The 27,853-nt window shown below is 39.2% G+C and overlaps 1 protein-coding gene across 3 annotated transcripts in view; it reads right to left on the reverse strand.

Annotated features, from left to right (window-relative positions):
• The window catches only part of LOC128696128 (F-box/LRR-repeat protein 2), a 78,569-nt gene that overhangs the window by 41,602 nt on the left and 9,114 nt on the right, over positions 1–27,853 (reverse strand). Inside the window, exons 1-3 of one of the 3 annotated variants that reach the window (XM_053787220.2) lie at positions 19,029–19,203; positions 13,243–13,423; positions 12,464–13,023 (exon numbers count right to left, since the gene is read on the reverse strand). In XM_053787220.2, the coding sequence (XP_053643195.1) occupies positions 12,464–13,023; positions 13,243–13,423; positions 19,029–19,055 (768 nt within the window). In that variant the 5' untranslated portion in view covers positions 19,056–19,203. Of the gene's footprint in view, positions 1–12,463; positions 13,024–13,242; positions 13,424–19,028; positions 19,210–27,853 lie in introns of those variants that run through there. The other 2 variants (XM_053787217.2, XM_053787216.2) reach the window with 2 other exon arrangements.

A 27,853-nucleotide genomic window follows, 5' to 3' on the forward strand; every position in this document is an offset into this window, starting at 1 on the left:
GGGGTGGTAGGTAATTTTGGGTGCCAGGTGTAAATGATAAGGGGACCCTTTGATTGAACTTTGTATAAAAAGGGGGTTTAGTTATAGGAATACTTTTTAAAAAAAGAGGATAAAAAGGGTACCATATGGGGGGTTAAATGACAGTAGTTTGTTGATTTGTATTGAGATAAAAGACTGTGAGGATTGGATGACATGTTTATAGGGCCACAGAAAATGATCATTCAGTTGTAGCTACATGAGAGTAAAGGAGAGGGAAAAGGAGAAAGAAGACGGGAAGAGAGAGGTGAAGGTTTATAAACTAAAAGAGGAGGCAGTTAGGGTAAGATATAAAAAGCTATTGGAGGAAGATGGGCAATGAGAGATAGGCAATGGGGTCAAGAAGGGGTGGGTTTTAAAAAAATGAGTGTTAGAGGTTCAGAGAAGTTTGGGGTTAAAAAAGGGGGGCGGGAGGGAAGAGGAGCGAGGGGAATGGGGATAAAAGGGGTAAAGGAAAAAAAGTTAGAAGAGAAGTTTTTAAAAAGAGAAGTGATGCAAAGGGAAGAGATATGGAGAAAAAGAGAGAAGAAGAGGGTGAAGCAAAAAAAGAGAGAAATGGAGAGGGTAGATGTTATCAAAAAATTTTTGGGGAAAATAAAAAAAAGTTTTGGAGGGTTTAAAAAGTTAAAAAGCCTAGAGAAAAAGGGATTTTTTAAAAAAAAGGAGAGGAGAGTTATTAAAGGGAGAGGGAGGTATTAAGAGGGAAGGAATATTTTGAGGAATTGTTAAATGTTGATGAAGATAGGAAGTGTGTTTTCGATAGGAAAGGGGGAAAAACATCTTGTGGGAGTGAGGGACCCAAAAGGGTGTGGGGGAAGTTCGGGGAGGCAGTAGGTAAAAAAAAAGGGGAAGGAGGGGATTGAGGGGAAAAGAAGAAAAAAGCAAAATTTTTTTGGGGGGTTGAAATAAAAAAGGAGGGGATGTACCTAGGGATTGGCAGAGACATGCATATTTCCTTTGTATAAAGGCAAAGGGGGGTGAGAGTGCAAAATTATGGGGGATAAGTCTGTTGAGGTACCCAAAGTGTATGGTAGAGTTATAATTGAAAGAATTAAGGGGAAAGAGAATGGGATGCAGAGAACAAGGAGGTTTAGGAAAGGTAGGGGTGGGGACCAGGGTTTACGGGAAACATATAAGGAACAGTATTTAGATAACTAAAGAGGCTTTGGGGCTTTTTGGTTTTGGGAAAAAGGGATGACAGGGGGGGATGGGGGGAAATGGGCAGATGTTGGGGAGGGTTGGGGAGGTAGGTTATGAAAGAGTGAAGAGTTTTACAGGATAGTGAGGTCAAGTTAGAGTATTTGGAAAGAGGGAAATTTTTTCCAGTAAAGTAGGCCTTGAAAGGATGTGTGATGTCACCTGGTTTTTAATAAATTTTTAGATGGGGGAAGAAATAAATGTAGGGTCGGCAAGAGGCGGAGTTAAAAGATAAAGAATCACACAAAATGGGGGTTTCACAGTTTTTGTCGATGACACTGTGCTTGGGAGATTCTAAGAGAAGTTTCAAAATTGGGGGATGAATTTGGTAGGGGGTGCAAAAGAAGAAAAAAATAATAAGGGATAAGTTTAATAACAAAAAAGATTAGGGATAAAGATTGAATACGATTGAGGAGAGAGTATGGGGGAGGGAACGTATTCAGATATTTGGGAGGGGCGGTTGGGATGGGGCTAGAAAGATGAGGGAATCATAGAATTTATGAGGGAAAAAAGGAGTGGTAATTTTGGAGTCTGTGGGGACAAAGAACTTTGTCCTTGGGGGCAAAGAGGGGGAATTAGAGAGAGAAATTTTACCAACGCCTTTTTTGGGTGGGGGTGATGAATCAGGAGAGAAGGCTGAGGGGAGATGTCAGTCAGGGAAAATGTGGTGGAATATAATGCAAAAATTAGTTTGGGAAATTAGGAGGGGGGGATTACCAAAACGTTGTCCAGAGGGCTGAGGAAGGGTTTTTGAGGTGGTTCGACATGAGAGAGAATGGGGCAACAGAATGACTTCAAGAGGTTTAGTCTGTAGGGGAAAGGGAAAGGGGGGTAGGGCCCTTTTGGGAAAGGGTGGGGGAGGGGGGAAAGGGGGTTTTTGGGGGAGGGGGTTGACTTCCCCAGGCCTGGAGCGTTTGATAGGAGGGGAAAGGAGACAAAAGGTTTTTTAAAACTTTACGGGTGTTGGAGGGGAGCAAAGTAACATTTTGAAGGATTAGGGAAAGACCGGGCTTGAGTCCTGGGGATGGAAGAAGGCCTGCACCTGAAGGAGGGGGAAAGTTGCAGTTTTAAAAATGTGTGTAAAACACCCCTTTTGGAAACAGTGATGGAGTGAATGATGGGAAAGTTTTTTTTCGGGGCCCCCCTGCCTTGGGGGGAACGCGTGATAATAAAAAAAAATAAAATATAAATATAATATATATATATATATATATATATATATATATATATATATATATATATATATTATATATATATTATATATATATATTATATATATTTTAAAATATATATTATATACCCCAGTTTACCCGAGAGATTTCTTTTCCTCTGCTGGACCAGGCTTCCGGATCACCTGATCAACCAGGTTGGCGCTGGCGCACCAAACCAACCCAGAGCCACACCCCCGATCAGGAACTGACTTTAGGTGCTTTTCCAGGGCCCGCTTGAAGACGCCCGGGCCGGGGGAACCATGTGTGCTGGGAGGCAGTTGAAAGTCCGGCCCCCCCCTTATTTTATGGTCTCAACGGAAATGACACCCGTTTTTATTGGGGGGTGGGATCCTAAGTCTTTGCTTTGGGGGGTGATTTTGTTGGGGAAGTTCGGACTGTCCTCTAGGATTTTCCAGGTGTTTTAATCATGTATCTCTCCCCCGGCCCAGGAATACAGGTTTTGAAACCCCAAGGCCCCCAGAATTGAGGGGTTTTATTCCCTATGCCCCGGGAAAATTCCTTTTGCATTTTTTGGGGCGGATTTTACCCGCCTTTAAAGGTGCTTTTGAGGCAAAAAATTTCCCGCCAGATAGAAAAGGACCTAAGAGTGTCAATTTTCCTAGTTTTGAAGGTTCTTTATCCATCCTGTCATTTTTTTAGCAGATGATTGATACAATGTTATTCCTTTAAAAATTCCGACATAATCACTCCCGGTCTTTTACGTTTGTTTTTCCCATTTTGTCCCGAATTTGTTTTTACCTTTATGAAGATTTAATTTCCCATGTTTACATATCTGAGTAATTGAAATTTCTCATCGTTTAACTTCAAATTTTTTTCGCACCCCCTGAAAGATTTTTGATGTCCGCCGATTGCAGGTCTGCATGGGAAAACACTGTCATGCAGATTCGGTGTCATCTGCGGGAAAACACGGGCTGTGGCTGACATCCTTTTCTATGCGGGTATGAGGATGAGGAACAAGATGGGGGCTAGTACTGTGCCTTTTGGAAAGAGCTTTCAACGAGCGCCTCGGATTTACTTTTTCCCCCCCTACTTCTGTGTTCTGTTAGTGAGGAAATTATAGATCCACCACGATTTTCCTGTTATTCCCTTTTGCGCATTTGGGGGCTTTTTACGCCGGTCATATATATTTTTTATATATATATATATATATATATATATAATATATATATATATTAATATATATATATATATATATATATATATATATTATATATATATATATATATTATATATATATAAAACAGTGGACTCGGTTAACGATTTTAACCTGCAAGAGGGCTCATCATGCAAATAATCAAATAATTAATTTTCCTATAAGAAATAAGGGAAAATAAATTAATCCGCAAGACGCCAAAAAAGTATAAAAAAATTTTTTTACCAATGAAATTTTAAATTTTTAATACAACAAACGGAAAAGGATGCACAATTACATGACACTTACTTTTATTGAAGATCTGGTGATGATTAGGGATGGGAGGAGGAGAGCATTATCTTCTACTTGTTTAGAAGGGGAATCCTTTCCATTAGGATTTGAGGTAGCAAGTCCTTTTTTGGGGTTATTTCTTCTTTTAATGCCACTAGGACCAGTTTCAGAGTCACTGGACTCTGTCGCACAACAAATCTGTCCATAGACCCTCTGTACCCCGCTTCTTCAAGACTTTCCTAAAATGGGCCATAACATTTTTATTGAAATAGTCACAAGCACGGCTTGCAACAGCTGTGTCAGGTGATTTTCATCTATAAAGGTTTGCAGTTCAAACCACTCTGCAAAATTTTCCCTTAATTTTTTGAAGTAGGCACAATGGATTCCACAACTGGCATAGGCTTCTCGGTTAATTGAGCTATGTGTAGAAAGAAATTTGGTAATAAGTAATACATATTTTATGAAAAAGAGGATAAATAAATATACAAGGTATGATGTAGCACGTAATGAAAGTAGTTTATTAGATTATGTATTGGTGGATAAAAGGTTGATGGGTAGGCTCCAGGATGTACATGTTTATAGAGGGGCAACTGATATATCGGATCATTATTTAGTTGTAGCTACAGTTAGAGTAAGAGGTAGATGGGAAAAGAGGAAGGTGGCAACAACAAGTAAGAGGGAGGTGAAATTGTATAAACTAAGGGAGGAGGAAGTTCGGGTGAGATATAAGCAACTATTGGCAGAAAGGTGGGCTAGTGCAAAGATGAGTAGTGGGGGGGTTGAAGAGGGTTGGAATAGTTTTAAAAATGCAGTATTAGAATGTGGGGCAGAAGTTTGTGGTTATAGGAGGGTGGGGGCAGGAGGAAAGAGGAGTGATAAAAGAGAAAAAGGTAGCTTATGAGAGGTTTTTACAAAGCAGAAGTGTTATAAGAAGAGCAGAGTATATGGAGAGTAAAAGAAAGGTGAAGAGAGTGGTGAGAGAGTGCAAAAGGAGAGCAGATGAAAGAGTGGGAGAGGCACTGTCAAGAAATTTTAATGAAAATAAGAAAAAATTTTGGAGTGAGTTAAACAAGTTAAGAAAGCCTAGGGAAAGTATGGATTTGTCAGTTAAAAACAGAGTAGGGGAGTTAGTAGATGGGGAGAGGGAGGTATTAGGTAGATGGCGAGAATATTTTGAGGAACTTTTAAATGTTGAGGAAGAAAGGGAGGCGGTAATTTCATGCACTGGCCAGGGAGGTATACCATCTTTTAGGAGCGAAGAAGAGCAGAATGTAAGTGTGGTGGAGATACGTGAGGCATTACGTAGAATGAAAGGGGGTAAAGCAGCTGGAACTGATGGGATCATGACAGAAGTGTTAAAAGCAGGGGGGGATATAGTGTTGGAGTGGTTGGTACTTTTGTTTAATAAATGTATGAAAGAGGGGAAGATACCTAGGGATTGGCAGAGAGCATGTATAGTCCCTTTATATAAAGGGAAAGGGGACAAAAGAGATTGTAAAAATTATAGAGGAATAAGTTTACTGAGTATACCAGGAAAAGTATAGGGTAGGGTTATAATTGAAAGAATTAGAGGTAAGACAGAATGTAGGATTACGGATGAGCAGGGAGGCTTCAGAGTGGGTAGGGGATGTGTAGATCAAGTGTTTACATTGAAGCATATATGTGAACAGTATTTAGATAAAGGTAGGGAAGTTTTTATTGCATTTATGGATTTAGAAAAGGCATATGATAGAGTGGATAGAGGAGCAATGTGGCAGATGTTGCAAGTATATGGAATAGGTGGTAAGTTACTAAATGCTGAAAAGAGTTTTTATGAGGATAGTGAGGCTCAGGTTAGGGTGTGTAGAAGAGAGGGAGACTACTTCCCGGTAAAAGTAGGTCTTAGACAGGGATGTGTAATGTGACCATGGTTGTTTAATATATTTATAAATGGGGTTGTAAAGGAAGTAAATGCTAGGGTGTTCGGGAGAGGGGTGGGATTAAATTTTGCGGAATCAAATTCAAAATGGGAATTGACACAGTTACTTTTTGCTGATGATACTGTGCTTATGGGAGATTCTAAAGAAAAACTGCAAAGGTTAGAGGATGAGTTTGAGAATGTGTGTAAAGGTAGAAAGTTGAAAGTGAACATAGAAAAGAGTAAGGTGATGAGGGTATCAAATGATTTAGATAAAGAAAAATTGGATATCAAATTGGGGAGGAGGAGTATGGAAGAAGTGAATGTTTTCAGATACAGTGGACCCCCGGTTAACGATATTTTTTCACTCCATAAGTATGTTCAGGTGCCAGTACTGACCGAATTTATTCCCATAAGGAATATTGTGAAGTAGATTATTCCTTTCAGACCCCCAAACATACACGTACAAACGCACTTACATAAATACACTTACATAATTGGTCGCATTCGGAGGTAATCATTATGCGGGGGTCCACTGTACTTGGGAGTTGACGTGTCGGCGGATGGATTTATGAAGGATGAGGTTAATCATAGAATTGATGAGGGGAAAAAAGGTGAGTGGTGCGTTGAGGTATATGTGGAGTCAAAAAACGTTATCTATGGAGGCAAAGAAGGGAATGTATGAAAGTATAGTAGTACCAACACTCTTATATGGATGTGAAGCTTGGGTGGTAAATGCAGCAGTGAGGAGACGGTTGGAGGCAGTGGAGATGTCCTGTCTAAGGGCAATGTGTGGTGTAAATATTATGCAGAAAATTCGGAGTGTGGAAATTAGGAGAATGTGTGGAGTTAATAAAAGCATCAGTCAGAGGGCTGAAGAGGGGTTGTTGAGGTGGTTTGGTCATTTAGAGAGAATGGATCAAAGTAGAATGACATGGAAAGCATATAAATCTATAGGGGAAGGAAGGAGGGGTAGGGGTCGTCCTCGAAAGGGTTGGAAAGAGGGGGTAAAGGAGGTTTTGTGGGCGAGGGGCTTGGACTTCCAGCAAGCGTGCATGAGCGTGTTAGATAGGAGTGAATGGAGACGAATGATACTTGGGACCTGACGATCTGTTGGAGTGTGAGCAGGGTAATATTTAGTGAAGCGATTCAGGGAAACCGGTTATTTTCATATAGTCGGACTTGAGCCCTGGAAATGGGAAGTACAATGCCTGCACTTTAAAGTAGGGGTTTGGGATATTGGCAGTTTGGAGGGATATGTTGTGTATCTTTATACGTATATGCTTCTAAACTGTTGTATTCTGAGCACCTCTTCAAAAACAGTGATTATGTGTGAGTGTGGTGAAAGTGTTGAATGATGATGAAAGCATTTTCTTTTTGGGGATTTTCTTTCTTTTTTTGGGTCACCCTGCCTCGGTGGGAGACGGCCGACTTGTTGAAAAAAAAAAAAAAATATATATATACATGTATATATATATATTCTAGGCAGTAGGTTGGTAAACAGCAACCGCCCAGGGAGGTACTACCGTTATGCCAAGTGAGTGTACAACGAAAGCCTGTAATTGTTTTACATGATGGTAGGATTGCTGGTGTCTTTTGTCTGTCTCATAAACACGCAAGATTTCAGGTATGTCTTGCTACTTCTACTTGCATTTAGGTCACACTACACATATATGTACAAGCATATATATACACACACACCCCTCTGGGTTTTCTTCTATTTTCTTTCTAGTTCTTGTTCTTGTTTATTTCCTCTTACCTCCATGGGGAAGTGGAACAGAATTCTTCCTCCGTAAGCCATGCGTGTTGTAAGAGGCGACTAAAATGCCGGGAGCAAGGGGCTAGTAACCCGTTCTCCTGTATATATTACTAAATTTAAAAAGAGAAACTGTAGTTTTTTCTCTTTGGGCCACCCCACCTCAGTGGGATACGGCTGGTACGTTGAAAGAAAGAAAAGAATATATATATATATATATATATACATGTGTGTGTGTGTGTGTGTGTGTGTGTGTGTGTGTGTGTGTGTGTGTGTGTGTGTGTGTGTGTGTGTGTGTGTGTGTGTGTGTGTGTGTGTGTGTGTGTGTGTATGTATATATATATATATATATATATACATATATATATATATATATATATATATATACAGTGGACCCCCGCATAACGATGGCATCGCATAGCGATTTTTCCGCATAACGATTACTTTTATCGCAAAATTTTTGCCCCGCATACCGATTAAAAACCCGCATACCGATTTTCGTCCGAGACGCGTCCAATGTGCCCTCAGCCAGCCTCACATGTGCCGCTCCGTCCCATTGTTTACCAGCCAGCCTCCGCGGTAACATCCAAGCATACACTCGGAATATTTCGTATTATTACAGTATTTTCGGTGCTGTTTCTGGAAAATAAGTGACCATGGGCCCCAAGAAAGCTTCTAGTGCCAACCCTGTGGTAAAAAGGGTGAGAATTAGTATGGAAATTAAGAAAGATTTTGAAGGGTTTGGGGCTAACCCTGAGAAGCCTATGCCAGTTGTGGAATCCATTGTGCCTACTTCAAAGATTAAGGAAATGTGTGCAGAGTGGGTTGAACTGCAAACCTTTATAGATGAAAATCACCCTGACACAGCTGTTGCAAGCCGTGCTTGTGACTATTTCAATGACAATGTTATGGCCCATTTTAGGAAAGTCTTGAAGGAACGGGAGGTACAGAGCTCTATGGACAGATTTGTTGTGCGACAGAGGTCCAGTGACTCTCAAGCTGGTCCTAGTGGCATTAAAAGAAGAAGGGAAGTAACCCCAGAAAAGGACTTGCTACCTCAAGTCCTAATGGAAGGGGATTCCCCTTCTAAACAGTAAGAAGATAATGCTCTCCCCTCCTCCCATCCCATCAATCATCACCAGATCTTCAATAAAAGTAAGTGTCATGTAATTGTGCATGCCTTTTTCAGTTTGTGTGTATTAAAATTAACATTTCATGTGGTAAAAAAAAATTTTTTTCATACTTTTGGGCGTCTTGCACGGATTAATTTTATTTCCATTATTTCTTATGGGGAAAATTCATTCGCATAACGATTATTTCGCATAACGATGAGCCCTCTTGCACGGATTAAAATCGTTAACCGGGGGTCCACTGTATATATATATATATATATATAGAGGAATATTTTATTACATAATATGGTACAGAAGATCCAAGAGATACACTATTGATATAAAGGTGGCACATACGGTACATGCTGTTACGTGTGTATCACCGATTATAAGGCATATATATATTTTTTTTTTTTTCAACAAGTCGGCCGTCTCCCACCGAGGCAGGGTGACCCAAAAAAGAAAGAAAATCCCCAAAAAGAAAATACTTTCATCATTCAACACTTTCACCACACTCGCACATTATCACTGTTTTTGCAGAGGTGCTCAGAATACAACAGTTTAGAAGCATACACATATAAAGATACACAACATATCCCTCCAAACTGCCAATATCCCAAACCCCTCCTTTAAAGTGCAGGCATTGTACTTCCCATTTCCAGGACTCAAGTCCGACTATATGAAAATAACCGGTTTCCCTGAATCCCTTCACTAAATATTACCCTGCTCACACTCCAACAGATCGTCAGGTCCCAAGTACCATTCGTCTCCATTCACTCCTATCTAACACGCTCACGCACGCTTGCTGGAAGTCCAAGCCCCTTACCCACAAAACCTCCTTTACCCCCTCTCTCCAACCCTTTCGAGGACGACCCCTACCCCGCCTTCCTTCCCCTATAGATTTATATGCTTTCCATGTCATTCTACTTTGATCCATTCTCTCTAAATGACCAAACCACCTCAACAACCCCTCTTCTGCCCTCTGACTAATACTTTTATTAACTCCACACCTTCTCCTAATTTCCACACTCCGAATTTTCTGCATAATATTTACACCACACATTGCCCTTAAACAGGACATCTCCACTGCCTCCAACCGTCTCCTCGCTGCTGCATTTACCACCCAAGCTTCACACCCATATAAGAGTGTTGGTACTACTATACTTTCATACATTCCCCTCTTTGCCTCCATAGATAACGTTTTTTGACTCCACATATACCTCAACGCACCACTCACCTTTTTTCCCTCATCAATTCTATGATTAACCTCATCCTTCATAAATCCATCCGCCGACACGTCAACTCCCAAGTATCTGAAAACATTCACTTCTTCCATACTCCTCCTCCCCAATTTGATATCCAATTTTTCTTTATCTAAATCATTTGACACCCTCATCACCTTACTCTTTTCTATGTTCACTTTCAACTTTCTACCTTTACACACATTCCCAAACTCATCCACTAACCTTTGCAATTTTTCTTTAGAATCTCCCATAAGCACAGTATCATCAGCAAAAAGTAACTGTGTCAATTCCCATTTTGAATTTGATTCCCCATAATTTAATCCCACCCCTCTCCCAAACACCCTAGCATTTACTTCCTTTACAACCCCATCTATAAATATATTAAACAACCATGGTGACATTACACATCCCTGTCTAAGACCTACTTTTACCGGGAAGTAGTCTCCCTCTCTTCTACACACCCTAACCTGAGCCTCACTATCCTCATAAAAACTCTTTACAGCATTTAATAACTTACCACCTATTCCATATACTTGCAACATCTGCCACATTGCTCCTCTATCCACTCTATCATATGCCTTTTCTAAATCCATATATATATATATACATATATATATATATATATATATATATATATATATATATATATATATATATATATATATATATATATATATATATATATATATATATATATATATATATATATATATATATATATATATATATATATATATATATATAAGTAGTGAAACCTCTACTTGCGAACCTCTGATAGCGAAATATTCAAGGAGTATTTTGTCCTGTCTCCAGACAAACTCGTTGGCCGCCGCCGCCGCCACACATATAATGACATATATTATTCATTCTAGAGTATATATCATGTTTCTATGTTATTTATATTGTTTGTTATGTCATATCAGATGAACTGTGATAGATAAATAAGCTGTTGAGTTGATGATAGCGAAATATTCAAGGAGTATTTTGTCCTGTCTCCAAACACTTGTCGGCCACCGCCACATATATGATGACATATTTTATTAATTCTAGAGTATATATCAGGTTTCTATTTATTTATATTGTTTGTTATGTCATATCAGATGAAGTGATAGATAAATAAGCCGTATAAATGATATTAGTGAAATTATTCAAGAAGTATTTTGTCCAGTCTCCAGACAAACTGTCGTCCACCACCGACACCGCCCATACCACTACATGAATTACATATTTTATTTATTTTAGAGTATATATCAGGTTTCTACATTATTAATATTGTTTATCATGTCATATTAGATCAAGTGAGATAGATAAATAAGCCATAAAGTTGATATTAGCAAAATTATTGAAGTACAGAATTCCACTGGAATGGATTAATTGCATTTAAATTAATTTAAATGAGAAAAATTGACTCTGCAAGTGAGCAAATCCAGTTGCGAGTAAGGTCATGGAATGGATTAAACTCGCAAGTAGAGGTTCCACTGTATACATGTATATATGTTATAAACAATCTGCTGGTTTAACAATCCCATTCAATGCCACTGAAAATGTTTTGAAATTACTTTTCATGCAAAAAATATATAAAATGCTAATACACCTACCATCCGAATTACGACCGAGTTCAGTTCCGAGAAACCGGTCGTAAGTCGAAATGGACGTAAGTCGAACTTTACTAATGAATATCAACATCACATTTTTGTAATGACTTTATTTTATTGTTTTATTTTGGTATTTCATGTTTTACTTTACTTTTTATGCTGTTAGTACTGTATTTTATACTGTAAGGTTTAGGATAAACATTGTGTACAACACAAATAGTTGTTTATTTCCCAGAAATTTGGCATAAAAAACACGGTCCTAAGTCGAGTGGTCATAAGTCGAGCAGGTCGTAAGTCGGATGGTAGGTGTATCTGCATTTTATTTAGAATAATTTCAAAATGCAATTTTTTTTTTTGAACACCCCATCAATCTTTCACTGGGGTATGGTGACTTGATAAAAAAAAAAAAAAGATTTCACTGTCACTTATTCAATCACTGTCCTGCCAGAAGAGTGCTGGTATAACAATTCAGATGATCCTACAAACTGCAACATCCCAACCCCTCTTTCAGAGTACAAACACTGTACTTTCCACCTCCAAGACTCATGTCCAGCTAACAGATTTTCCTGAATCTCTTCATAAATGTTACCTTGCTAGCATAATAAACAGAGTTAACAGTATATGGGGTTACATATGAAAGTACTGTATCACTAACTCATATACCACTTCCATGGGGTGGGAAGGCACTTGTTCATGTAATGAATTCTTTACAGACAAGAGTGGGAGACGGCCAGTGTGTTAAAAAAATTTTTATTATCATTATTAACACATCGGCCGTTTCCCACCAAGGTAAGGTGGCCTGAAAAAGAAAAACTTTCATCGTCATTCACTCCATCACTGTCTTGCCAGAGGCACACTTACACTACAATTATAAAACTGCAACATTAAGAGTACACTCAACCTTTCATGAAACATAATCTTGCACATTATCATTTTAAAAATATTTACATAGTAAACAGGCACCCACATACCTCAGTGATGCCCTGACATCTGCGTAGATTAAGCTTCTTTAAGTTGGGCAGGTACTGACACACGGCTAACACTGCATAATCTGTAATGCGTGAGCACAGACTCAAGTCTAGATCTGTGATGGTCTTTTGGTTTTCACATAGAAGCTGAATTCCACTTTTTGACACCTGGTCACATGACATCAAATGTACCGATTCAAGCTGAAGGCCCGGCACCATTGATAAATTATACAGGGACTCACTGTCTGCTATTGTTCTTCCTAAACTTATTTCCTTCAATGTACTGGACTTTTCTTCTATAAATTTTAATATATGTTTAAAAGTTAAAACATGATCTGACACACTGATTCGGCCATCTTCTGGATAGAATCTCTTATAGATTGCTTCATGGAATGTAATCTGACAGCCTGCCAAAGAGAGCTTTCTCAGAGGCCCCACAACAGAGATAATACGGGAGAAGAGTGAATCTGTCAAGTATCTAGAGCAAGCCAGATGAAGTTGAGTCACATTCTTCAGGGAAGCTGAGAGCACTTTAACATCTTCAGGGTTGTTTAAAAGAGTACCTAGATGGAAATCAGAAGACACAATATTAAAGAAATATATTGATGTCTACTGCTCACACATTGTACATGTACTGTATTTTATCTTTATGGAGGCTAGCACAGAACCATTACATAATGTAATCTGAAAAATAAACTGTATCCAAATAAGAAGCACAAAAAGAATATGTATTTGGAGGTAAAAAAAAAAAAATGGGCAAGCTTAGAAATACTAGTATCTACCTGCCATAAGAAGGTGAGCGAAGCCAACTAATCTCAAGTCTTCTAAGCTGCTACATTGTACCAACAAGCAGATAAAATTCTGTTCACTGATATCTACATTTAACAGCTTCAAACTCTTCATACTGCTCGAGACTTTCCTCCAAACATCAGCAAACTGATTCTGCAGCTTGATATCCACTTCCTGCAACAGTGAAGGAAATTATCTTATGTTTATTGCTGCACGTCTTCCATTTAGAATCCTCAGAATTTTCTGTCATTCTGAAAATTTCCGAGTTTCTTACTGCAGCTCTTAAAATCAGAATTTTTTTTTAAAGCTGCCACTCTTCAATTCTTATTTTTTTTTGTTTTAATACACTGGCCATTTCCCACTGAGGTAGGGGGACCCAAAAAAGAAGAAACACTTTCAATTAAATAGCATAATGCATACAAATAGATGCAAAAATGATTGATGTTAAACAATGATGTAAATAAAATTACACTGCCACTTTAATTCCCTACCAGACAATGAAATAAAATGGCCACAGCAAATGCTACAAAAAGCATAGGAAGCAAAATAATAAAAGCGAGAATGATCTGAAGAAGAAATTTAAAAAAATTACTGTATATTGAAAATCAGTGACTACGTGAAAGTGACAATGTGTCTACAGTGACCCAGTAAAAGAAAAGACTGAAGGAGAAGCAAACGTCAGCAACAATTCAGTAGTGTCAAGAAAATGTTCAGCCGAATCATAAATAAACACTGAATGATAGCTGCAGATATGTGTTGGGCACAAAAAGGGTATACTGTCAGCAATAATGAAGAAAAGACATAAGTAATTGCCTATTTCTAATTACTTACTATATTTGTAATTACCTATTCAAAGCTGCAGAAACAGAGCTATGCTTGTAGTGTCCTGTCTTCAGTACTTTATCATAGTTTTTTTAAAATTCCACTTACTATGTCCTCTTAATTCATTCTACTGATCTACTGTTTTGTTTGCAAAGAAAAACTTTTTGAAGTTGCCCCTACATCATGGCCATTACACCTCTCAGAGAAAGTAACTTGATAAATCAAATCACTGACTTGAAAAATCAAGTCACCAGCTTGATAGTTTTTATCAAGTCACTGGCATGATGTATCAAATCAATGACTTAACAGTGTTTTATCAAGTCATTTACTTGATAAAACTCTACAGAGAGTCTCAATAAATGGTGGCTCTGCATGTTTGTTTTCTGCATTTCAGATGTGGCATTAATGGGAAGAGCTACAGAAATGAGAGGCAATTTTATTTTGAGGACAGACATAGTAATTAAAAATATGATAAAGACAAAATCAAAGAAGGATATTAAAAAAAATGGATATTTTGGTGTGCGATTATAAATATGGCAGCCCCCTTTTCTTATATTTTAAGCAAAAATATCTGCACAAAATAACTACATCTTAGAGCACTGTATTATAAAGAAACATAAAAGTATGGCTGTAAAAACACTATGAGGAACATTTTCCTCGTACAAGATGGTTAATGCCTAAGAGGACATAAATGAGTTGATTTATCTCTAAAAGACAGTATTAGAAGAATAAGTATACACAGAAGGTCAAAGATGATTATAGAGTTCATTCACATTAACAGTGAATGAGATCACTAACAGTGAAAGACAACATTAATAGTGAGTGCTGACAAGCCACCAGAGAAGCATAGAATTTAATCCATCAATTATATAATCATTATAGCATGTTTGAGTTATCATGTTAATAAAGAAGTGAGTTAATACAGTTAATGTCAGTTCACAAGTTGAAGGAACTAGGTAAAAAAAAATGCAAAGTACAGTACCCAGATACAGTGCCCACAAAAGAAATCATCGGCACACTAGAAATCATCAACAATTTACTATTTGACATCATTTTACATAAAATATAGCAATAAAAGTTTAAATGAAGCAAAGAGCTGCGAAGTAGTTTTCCTTTGCCTTCCAGTACTCAGCTTCCTCTTGGGAGCCTCACATGGAGGGAGACTGGTGGCCACATTCTTCACTCTCTGCACTGTCACTTTGACTGTCTAACTTGCCTGGCTATCTCAATTATTATGTCCTCATCTTGCCAGGGGCCAAAGCAGAAGCATTCTCTTCATACTAAGCTTACAGTGCTCCATTATGATCACTGGCAACCAAATTATAAGCTGTCAAACAATCCAACAGGAACGTCCAAAATGGTAGACAAGCTTACAGCAACTCAGCAAAGTAACTGAGGTTGAGTGATGGGTAAGTCACTAGTTTGTTACTCGTGAGCTGCCTGACATACAATCAGCCTCAGTAACTTTGCCCATAGATAAATTACTAAGAATGATGAAACACTGAAATTTTTTTTTTTTTTTTTCATGTTCTCGGCTCAACAATTTATTCTGCAGGCAATGTAAGTAATCAGCAAAAAGATTAACTGCTAAATTGTTGTTAACAGGGATTTTACTACCCTATTCTGCACTTTTAACCCTTAAACTGTCCAAACGTCCCCAAATTTTGTCATACTGTGCACATTGAGTGCACAGACCCATTCTCTCATGTCTAGGCAACTCAGGCCTATCGTGCCAAGGTTGAAAGCATACAAAATAAAACAGATCTACATTTGGAGCGCTACACACGTGAACGTAGATCTACGTTTGGACAGTTTAAGGGTTAACCTTATTACAGAAAACGTTGAATGAGAGGACCAGTGAATTTATATTCACAAGAACACCTCCCCCACTTCCCCCATCTTCCTCATAACATTCTGAACTGCAATCACTCCAGGATTCAGAAGCCATATGTTCAAATAACCAGTGGCAAGCACATTCTTCACTGAGCTACTACAATACAAGAGGAAGGATAAGGCCCAACTAGGTTTAGAAGATTTAATCACCAAAATCACCTTGAAATCTGGCAGATATGTGGCCGCAAGATCTTTCCACATTATAACCCTAACTGCTGCATCAGACTAATTAACTTGTATCCCGGCAGCAGTAAGGTTTTAATATACATGGGCATATTGCCCTTCTTAAACATACATGAGCATGTTGCCCTTCTTAAACATACATGGGCATGTTGCCCTTCTTAAACATACATGGGCATGTTGCCCTTCTTAAACATACATGGGTATGTTGCCCTTCTTAAACATACATGGGCATGTTGCCCTTCTTAAACATACATGGGCATGTTGCCCTTCTTAAACATACATGGGCATGTTGCCCTTCTTAAACATACATGGGCATGTTGCCCTTCTTAAACATACATGGTCATTTTGCCCTTCTTGAATTCAATTGTTCGCAAGTCGTATGTAGAAGCGTCTCCAAGGTACCAATATGGAGGCATTGACCATTCATCATTAACACACAGACATCAGCAATCACCTTGATAATAAAGGAAATAAATCCACAACCAAAAAATCTCGTCAGGTCAGGATAAAACATTTACCCAGCACTACACAGGATAGAGATAACATTAGCAGTCTTTGCAACATTAAAGAAACAGATAGTATCTGCCACTGGAATGGCTACAAAGAGGCTTTCCATAAGTGGTGTAATTAGGGCCAGGGCCAGCAACAACCCATTGCCAAGCAGAGTCAAGCTCTGGGTCACTACCATAAACCATATAAAAGCAGAAACTTAAGAGCTGCTTCTGCAAAGGAACCAGGCTGGTGGTGGTTCATGCCTCATCAGACATAAGTGATACTCTACAACAACCTGACAAGCAGTGGCACCTTTTTTCTGGGATCACCTCTTACCCTGGATGGCTCACCCAGAATTAAAAGAGCAAGGCTTAGCAAAAATGGCTATTTAGACTGGAAGAGCCAGAGGTGCTAGCAGCATCTCATAAGAAATAGGCAAAATCAAACTAATATGAAAGCCAAAGTTTGTACACCTTCATTCATCATTCCTAGATCCTTAGCTGACCTCTATTAATACTTCTGCAGCTAGACACCCATTGGCATACCACTGGATGTGCCACCAGGAGGTTCACTGGAAGGCCCATCTGATAGTCCAATTCTCACTAGGCACTAAAGAACACACTAGCACTGCAAATAGTGGAAGAAATAGGATAGTAACAGAGAATGACCCCTTTCCTAATACCCCAAGCCAAATGAAGGAGGGAGGAGGGAGCAATGTTGGATTCTTTGTTAAAGTAACTACTCAAAGTTCACCAGCATGTTATGGTGACCCAGCATGGGGGGCTGGGTTGCACAGTACTGTATTTAGACAGAGTAAAAGGTCATTTGAAGAACAGCTCTGTTATTTTTTTAACACACTGGCAGTCTCCCACTGAGGCAGGGTGACCCAAAAAAGAAACACTTTCACCATTATTCACACTGTTTTGCTAGAAGCACGTGATATGACAGTTTAGGTGTCACTCTAAACAGCAAATATCCCAAACCCCTCTACTAGAGTGCAGGCATTGTATTTCCCACCTCCAGGACTCAAGTCCAACTAACTGGTTTCCCTGAATCCCTGTATATTAGACAGATAATTTCAGGTCTCCAAGAACCACAATAAATTTCATCAGTGTGTGAATAGAGCTGGTGATGGCAATGGGCTAATACAATAATGTGATGGGTTGTGCCCTGATATAACCGATTTCCAAAAAGGAAGGACTGATGTAGTTTTGTAGTATTCAAGTGTAGAGGTTAAATATTTCCACTGTGTTTGGAAGATAAACAGATCACATTCAATTCATTCTTCAAAACAAAGCATATCTGCTGAAGATTTCCAAAGATATAATGAACAAATCAATTTCCTAACAAATAGTTAAAGAACTTTTAGTAACAAGATTGTAAACAAGGCACTGAATGGAGTTTTGGATTGAAGTTGGAATCTATGACAAGCCAGTCCAAAACTATGGGTCATTCATAACGACTCTGAAGGGACTTGAGCCTAAGCTTACCGCAGACATATTGACAGAAGATTCTTCTGTAAAAACCTCCAATTGTGGTCACAGTGGCAGCCCATGCTACCTTCCTAGTGTACAGAAACACACCTAGTTGGGCCAGCATGGTAGTGGTTAGCATATTGGTCTGCAAATTTTAGGACTGGCTTGCCATGAGTTGCAACTCCACTCCATTCAGTGAGCTAAAGAAAAGTTTAACTAGCATAAACAGATATTTATCATATACTTCATTTTTTTTTCATTAACACATCGGCCGATTCCCACCAAGGCAGGGTGGCCTGAAAAAGAAAAACTTTCATCATCATTCACTCCATCACTGTCTTGCCAGAGGGGTGCTTTACACTACACTTATAAAACTGCAACATTAACACCCTTTCTTCAGAGTGCAGACACTGTACTTCCCATCTCCAGGACTCAAGTCCGGCCTGCCGGATATTTTAGCATATACAAAACCGTTAATAAATACTGCATTCTTTCTTACAGCAATTAAAATACTAATAATTTTACAACACAGTACTTTAACAACTATACAGAACTAAAATAATCCTGTCAAGCAGCTTGTAGCAGAAACACAGCTAAATCATCCTATGGCTTGTAAGTGCAGGAGAGGTAATAACAATAAGACAGTAAAAGCAGTGAAGTCCTAAAGAAAGTGTGGTGCGTGCTTCCTCCATGTGCTCTTAGATACATGAAAGGGAAACATCTGCATCATTTAATTAAGGCATCAATTTTCGGTAGTGAAATTTTTAGTATAAATGTTATACAGAATGTCTTTCTGCTTAAGGAGTAACTAGAGAAGAACTTTGGTGTTCAGAACTAGGACAAAAATTATTTGATAGGTCAATGGATATACCAAGAGAAGATTAAGAATGGCATAAAAAAATATATCAACTAACCCTCCCTAAAGAGACTTCTGGAGCCATTAATGTTGAGAACACGAAGGTCTGTACATGATGCTAGAAGACCAACAAAATCTGCTTGACTCATGCCAGTACTATGCAGGCTGAGGGAGCGTACCTCACTTCCCTTACCCAACCACCAATCCCCCCATACCCCACATATGGACAGGTTCACCTCCTGCAATGGAAGGATGAATGGCTATATACTGAAACAAAACACTAAAATAAAAACAATTTTTATAGAAATTCTCAACATTTTATGAGCAAGAACATTAAATATCAGGCAAAAATAAACATAATCCAAATCTGAAATTAAAATCCATTTAAAAACAACAAATGGTATGGCAAGAAATGATGGGTCAAGTCTATAAAAATTTATATAGTAACATCAAGAGAAATAGGTAAGTGCAGTTAGCCTGAGCATGTCTTGCACTTGCACTTGTACCGGATGATCCACACAGGATTAGCTCTGCATACAAAGTACAGCCTCTCCTCACTTAACGACGGAGTTCCATTCCTGATACCATGTCGATAAATGAATTTGTCACTAAGTGAGGAGCATACTATATTGGTAGTGGGTTTGTGTCAACCATCTGTGACACTGTTTTAATGTTACCTTTGCACCATTTGTAACCGTTTTAGTATATTTTTAAATATTTATGCAGTAGTGTACTGTATATTGTAATAAACGAAACAGAGGAAATCAGCTCTAATATACATTATTTAGGTATGCATACTGGTCAGAGAGCCCGTTGTAAGTCCGAGTTGTCAGTAAACGAGAAGGTCACTAAGTGAGGAGAGGCTGTATAATAATAGTAGCAGTATCAAAATATATTCATATCACTGATGGAGTGTAAATAAAAGCTGGTTTACCAAGAAATGCAGATTCTTGGTCAAGTATTGGTATAGTATCTATTATAGATGAAGGATTTTTATGAAGGAAAGTGCTTGGCCTCTGATCCCAACGATTTAAGGTGCTGTAATAAATTGGATCAAATGTTTTTTTGTAGCTTAAGAAACATGCAAAATGAATAGTGATTACTTTCTAGTGAGGTGCAGTGTGTGCCACATTTTTATTATGACATCATTTGCCATTTTTTTTAAATATTTGATACATATTTGACATGGGTTTAAAATTCTATGTATGGTTAACTACAAAAAATACTAAAATAATACTAAAAATGCTTAAATTGATGATGCATCTGCAATACTGAAGCTTTCTCATCACTCTTCCACACTGAGTGTTCTCCTTTTATGAATCATGTGCACAATGCATGTGTAGTAACTTCCAATGATTGTTATTATTATACTGTAGTCATGAGGAAGTGCTAAAGTTGTAGGGATCACAGAGCACCTGAGGAATGGGAGGTAATCAAAATTGATACAAGGCAGAGGGAAATGCCAATTTCTTGGACTAAGAGCCCTTCAGCATCACAGCATCTCCTTTAAGGGTTGTGTAGTGCTTTTTGAGGGCACTGATAATCTCTTCATCTATGAGCAGAAATATATATACATGTATATAACTCTTGCAGGCTTGAACTCGACTCTGACATTATTCCTACTGTCCCTCCGGGAGGAGGGACTTCAATAAAAAAATTTTTTTTTACAGAAAATATTTCTCCATTACACAGAGAAAGCAGCTGTGAAACAAGTCATTAAGCACTTTTGTTTTTATCCAGGCCTCTGTACATGTCCTTCAATACACCAGTATACACTGTATTTTTGCCTTTTAGTTCTTGAAGGTACTAAAAATGACACATTAACATTGGGTTCTTCATATGGTCTCCTTGAAGAGAGGATTTTTTATGTCTGATGGGGACTGTTTGCTTAGGCATCCTTTTCCAGTAGATGGTGGTGGTCTTGTCAGCATTAAACACTTGCCTGTGACATACTTGTGACAGTATCAAGGTTTCCTCTACCATCACAGACTGGCCACAGGTCAAGCATCCTTGCTGACTGCCTGGTCAACCTTGTGCTAAAGGCTCACAGGCCCACATAGTTATCACAACCTGGCTGATCAAGACTTTCAAGGAGGTAGTGGTTAGTTTCCTCTTGAAAATTTCTTGCTTCTTTCTGGCAATATTTCAGATTTCTGCTAGTAACTGATTAAAAAGTCTTGGGTTGAAGGGCTTAGACTTCCAGCAAGCATGTGTGAGCATGTCAGATAGGTGCGAGTGGAGGCAAATGGCTTTTATAACTTGACGTACTGTTGGAGAGTGAGCAAGGTAACATTTATAAAGGGATTCAGGGAAACTGGTTAGCTGGACTTGAGTTTTGGTGGAGGTGGGAAGTACAGTGCCTGTACTCTGAAAGAGAGATGGATATATGTTGCACTTTTTAAACTGTAGTATCTGCACATCTCTGGTAGGACAGTGATAAAGTGAGTGATGATGAAAGTATATCTTATTTTTCAGGTTATCCTGCCTTGGTGGGAAATGGCCAGTGTCTCAAAAAAAAAAAAAAAAGTGCACTAAATGGGGCTCAATCCTCAAGTATTTTCCATGTATCTTATTAGATATCTCCCTTGGAAAACAATCCCAGTGCTTTGAAGCATTCTCAGCAGTCTACATTTTTATAAATTTTTTGTTGGTAATTAATGGCCTCTGTACATTTTTCAGTTCTGATATCTCCTCTGCCTAAAAGGGTCTGTGAGCATAACAGTTGTCCGACATGTCTGTTTTCCATGATGACCTTGAAAATACTATACCAGGATAATACAGTGGACCCTCGACCAACGCTGGCATCATCTAACGTTAAATCCGACTAGCGATACATTTTAACGCAAAAATTTTGCCTCGACTAGGGCTAAAAAACTCGACCAACGAGATTCATTCCGTCCGAGACACGTCCACTTGCGGCCAGTGTTTACAAGCCAGCCAGCCACCATGGCCCAATCCAAACATACAATTGGAACATTTCATATTATCACAGCATTTTTAGTGATTGCACCTGCAAAATAAGTCACCATGGGCCCCAAGAAAGCTTCTAGTGCCAACCCTACAGCAAAAAGGGTGAGAATTACTATGGATATGAAGAAAGAGATCATTGTTAAGTATGAAAGTGGAGTGTGTGTGTCAGAGCTGGCCAGGTTGTACACAAAACCCCACTCAACCATCGCTACTATTGTGGCCAAGAAAACGGCAATCAAGGAAGCTGTTTTTTCCAAAGGTGCAACTACGTTTTCGAAACTGAGATCGCAAGTGATAGAAGATGTTGAGAAACTGTTATTGGTGTGGATAAACGAAAAACAGAAAGCAGGAGATAGCATCTCTCAAGCGATCATGTGTGAAAAGGCTAGGAAGTTGCATGACGATTTAATTAGAAAAATGCCTGCAACTAGTGATGATGTGAGTGAATTTAAGGCCAGCAAAGGTTGGTTTGAGAGATTTAAGAATCGTAGTGGCATACATAGTGTGATAAGGCATGGTGAGGCTGCCAGTTCGGACCAAAAAGCAGCTGAAAAATATGTGCAGGAATTCAAGGAGTACATAGACAGTGAAGAATTGAAACCTGAACAAGTGTTTAATTGTGACGAAACATGCCTGTTTTGGAAGAAAATGCCAAGCAGGGCCTACATTACTCACCTACACCATCCACATTCTCCCCATCCTCCCATCCCATCAATCATCACCAGATCTTCATTAACCCTTTGACTGTTGCCGGCCCCTTTCCGAAACTGTCATTCTATGTCGATAAATTTTTGAAAAAAAAAAAAAAAAAAAAAAAAAAAAAAAAAAAAAAAAAAAAAAAAAAATTCTTATGAAATGATAGAGAATCTTTTCCTGATGGTAATGACACCAAAAGTATGAAATTTGGTCGAAAACTCACGAAATTACGCTCCCACGAAGTTAGCGGTCTCGGCGACATATACGTATCGGCAATTTCGCCGACTTTGAGCCCTGTTTACAGCCAATTCCATTGTTCCAGTCAACCAAACTCATAGCTATTTCTTTAGAACTCCATTTTATCTATCAGTTGAGTGCAAGAAACCGCCCATTTACCGATTTGAACTATCCAATTAAGTGGTCAGAAATTGGCAATTTGGCCAATTTCACACAAATTAAAAAAGATGCCAATTTCAAAACAGGGTCCCGAATAAACAATGTAGACATTCTTGGCACTAAAATAACATTTCCTCTGTTCATTAGTCACATCTCTGGGCCCCTCTTATATCACTATTGCTTTCTATTTTGATTTTTTATTCATACAAAAAAATACAAAATTTACTGGTATGCAGACTACTGCATTATTGTAAAAATGGTATAAATAATATAAGCGCACTAGTGAAAGAATATTAGACTCCCCAGTTGACGTGTATTGGACTTGTGTTGTGATTTGCTTATGCCTGAACATTGGTAAAAATCGAACATTTCTGCTACTTTGAGCTCAATTTCAAGGTCGTTCTCATATTGAAAGTAATCAAAATCATCTCTATTTCTGTAATATGTTTTCCATTTTATCACTTGAGACCATGAAAACGAGAATACAACGATAATTACTATACGAAAATACACCTCAAAGTTGGCATTTTATTTTTTATTTTTTTATTATCACACTGGCCGATTCCCACCAAGGCAGGGTGGCCCGAAAAAGAAAAACTTTCACCATCATTCACTCCATCACTGTCTTGCCAGAAGGGTGCTTTACACTACAGTTTTTAAACTGCAACATTAACACCCCTCCTTCAGAGTGCAGGCACTGTACTTCCCATCTCCAGGACTCAAGTCCGGCCTGCCGGTTTCCCTGAATCCCTTCATAAATGTTACTTTGCTCACACTCCAACAGCACGTCAAGTATTAAAAACCATTTGTCTCCATTCACTCCTATCAAACACGCTCACGCATGCCTGCTGGAAGTCCAAGCCCCTCGCACACAAAACCTCCTTTACCCCCTCCCTCCAACCCTTCCTAGGCCGACCCCTACCCCGCCTTCCTTCCACAACAGACTGATACACTCTTGAAGTCATTCTGTTTCGCTCCATTCTCTCTACATGTCCGAACCATTTTAATCCAAAAAAAAAAACGGTCAGAGTTTTTTTTTTCTCATTACACACTGCGTGCTGCAGGATTTTTTTTGTGTGGTGCACACTGACCACACAGACCCATTCTCTCACATGTGGGCCTACCAGCTTTCTCCTGCTTGATTTGAAGCCGCTAGAATTTACGCGTATTAATACGTCAGAAACAGTGGCGCGTAAAACGTATATATACGGCGTAAACAGTCAAAGGGTTAAAGGTAAGTGTCAATTATTCTATTGTTATTAATCTATTGTTATTGTTGTTACTGTAATTATTCTATTGCATTAAACTTAATATTTCATGTCGTAAATTTTTTTTTTCATACTTTTGAGTGTCTTGCACGAATTAATTTGATTTTGGTTATTTCTTATGGGGAAAATTAACTCGACTAACGATAATTTTGACTAACAATGAGCCCTCAGGAATGGATTAATATCGTTGGTCGAGGGTCCACTGTACTGGCCTGGCCTGTCTGATGATCTGCAGATTCTGACTAATCAATTAGATGAACATTTTTTATTTCAAACCTGTATGTAAATTCCTCAAAAACAACCCTTACTAACACTACCATAACAGTTTTCACCATTCTGGCTTACCAAGCCACCAAAGAATAACATGACTTGTAAGTAACAGGCTAATTTCCAAAGAAACTCCACTTTGGAGCATTTCCTCAATCCACAAATTTAGCCCTTTCTCCATCTCAATTCTGTTAGGAACCAGCATGAAAGATGCCACCTTAGCACCTTCTGCCCCTGCCACCACACCTTCCTGAATCTCCCACTCAAATTTTCTGATGCATCACACTGGGGATTCATTTACATCATAATAGTTGTCAACAGCAGTTGCATGCTCACTCCTAGCACTTTCTTATTTAATATTAACATGACAACCTCACTGTTAGGAGCCATGATAATGCTTTAGCATTACCATAATAAAAATTTACTACAGTGGAACCTCGGTACTCGAACTTAATTCATTCCAGAAGGCTGTTCAAGTGCCGATCTGTTTGAGTACCAAACAAATTTTTCCCAACCAGCTTTCTTTTTTGTTGGCTGTTATCACTAATCTTCTTAGGCCCCATGGTGACTTATTTATACAATAAAAAAAAAATGCGAAGAAACCTGAAATAGTTCACAGTGAAGTTCTGGCAGGTCGTGTTTGTTTGATCGAGTGCTGAGCAGTCAACTACCAAGCGATTTTTTTTACAGAACAAAGTGTTCGAATACTGAATTGTTCAAGTAGGGAGCTGTTCGAGTACAGGGGTTCCACTGTACTGTATTTGTGAATGAAGGGATAATTACATTTGTAGTGGAAGGAGATTCAATGTCTTTGCAACAGGAAAGAATCAGTACAGTGGACCCCCGGATTTCGTCCTGTGCTGAAATTGCACAATTCGGATTTTGACCACTTTTTTTTGGCGAAATTTTACCCCGGGTTTCGATCATCCGCTCGGAAATCGTCCATATCAGACGCATCCGCCTGGGCCACTCATACAATCAGGACTCACTCTTGGGTACATTAAATGTTTAATACAGTGGACCCCCGCCTTACGAACGCATCGCATTACTTTAAATCCGCCATATGAAGCATTTGAACGCAAAAATTTTGCCTCGCCTTACATGATTCATCCAGGACGCATCCCACGTGTGGCCTCAGTGCCAGTGTTTACAAGCCAGCCAGTGCGGTCGCATCTACACATACATTCGGTGCATTTCACATTATCCCAGTGTTTTTAGTACTTTTTTATTTATTTTTTATTATCACACTGGCCGATTCCCACCAAGGCAGGGTGGCCCGAAAAAGAAAAACTTTCACCATCATTCGCTCCATCACTGTCTTGCCAGAAGGGTGCTTTACACTACAGTTTTTAAACTGCAACATTAACACCCCTCCTTCAGAGTGCAGGCACTGTACTTCCCATCTCCAGGACTCAAGTCCGGCCTGCCGGTTTCCCTGAATCCCTTCATAAATGTTACTTTGCTCACACTCCAACAGCACGTCAAGTATTAAAAACCATTTGTCTCCATTCACTCCTATCAAACACGCTCACGCATGCCTGCTGGAAGTCCAAGCCCCTCGCACACAAAACCTCCTTTACCCCCTCCCTCCAACCCTTCCTAGGCCGACCCCTACCCCGCCTTCCTTCCACTACAGACTGATACACTCTTGAAGTCATTCTGTTTCGCTCCATTCTCTCTACATGTCCGAACCACATCAACAACCCTTCCTCAGCCCTCTGGACAACAGTTTTGGTAATCCCGCACCTCCTCCTAACTTCCAAACTACGAATTCTCTGCATTATATTCACACCACACATTGCCCTCAGACATGACATCTCCACTGCCTCCAGCCTTCTCCTCGCTGCAACATTCATCACCCACGCTTCACACCCATATAAGAGCGTTGGTAAAACTATACTCTTATACATTCCCCTCTTTGCCTCCAAGGACAAAGTTCTTTGTCTCCACAGACTCCTAAGTGCACCACTCACTCTTTTTCCCTCATCAATTCTATGATTCACCTCATCTTTCATAGACCCATCCGCTGACACGTCCACTCCCAAATATCTGAATACGCTCACCTCCTCCATACTCTCTCCCTCCAATCTGATATTCAATCTTTCATCACCTAATCTTTTTGTTATCCTCATAACCTTACTCTTTCCTGTATTCACCTTTAATTTTCTTCTATATATGCATATATATATATTTTTTTTTTTTTTTTTTTTATCACACTGGCCGATTCCCACCAAGGCAGGGTGGCCCGAAAAAGAAAAACTTTCACCATCATTCACTCCATCACTGTCTTGCCAGAAGGGTGCTTTACACTACAGTTTTTAAACTGCAACATTAACACCCCTCCTTCAGAGTGCAGGCACTGTACTTCCCATCTCCAGGACTCAAGTCCGGCCTGCCGGTTTCCCTGAATCCCTTCATAAATGTTACCTTGCTCACACTCCAACAGCACGTCAAGTATTAAAAACCATTTGTCTCCATTCACTCCTATCAAACACGCTCACGCATGCCTGCTGGAAGTCCAAGCCCCTCGCACACAAAACCTCCTTTACCCCCTCCCTCCAACCCTTCCTAGGCCGACCCCTACCCCGCCTTCCTTCCACAACAGACTGATACACTCTTGAAGTCATTCTGTTTCGCTCCATTCTCTCTACATGTCCGAACCACCTCAACAACCCTTCCTCAGCCCTCTGGACAACAGTTTTGGTAATCCCGCACCTCCTCCTAACTTCCAAACTACGAATTCTCTGCATTATATTCACACCACACATCGCCCTCAGACATGACATCTCCACTGCCTCCAGCCTTCTCCTCGCTGCAACATTCATCACCCACACTTCACACCCATATAAGAGCGTTGGTAAAACTATACTCTCATACATTCCCCTCTTTGCCTCCAAGGACAAAGTTCTTTGTCTCCACAGACTCCTAAGTGCACCACTCACTCTTTTTCCCTCATCAATTCTATGATTCACCTCATCTTTCATAGACCCATCCGCTGACACGTCCACTCCCAAATATCTGAATACGTTCACCTCCTCCATACTCTCTCCCTCCAATCTGATATTCAATCTTTCATCACCTAATCTTTTTGTTATCCTCATAACTTTACTCTTTCCTGTATTCACCTTTAATTTTCTTCTTTTGCACACCCTACCAAATTCATCCACCAATCTCTGCAGCTTCTCTTCAGAATCTCCCAAGAGCACAGTATCATCAGCAAAGAACAGCTGTGACAACTCCCACTTTGTGTGTGATTCTTTATCTTTTAACTCCACGCCTCTTGCCA

Source organism: Cherax quadricarinatus, chromosome 48 (genome assembly GCF_038502225.1).
Source record: "Cherax quadricarinatus isolate ZL_2023a chromosome 48, ASM3850222v1, whole genome shotgun sequence".
NCBI lineage: Eukaryota > Metazoa > Arthropoda > Malacostraca > Decapoda > Parastacidae > Cherax > Cherax quadricarinatus.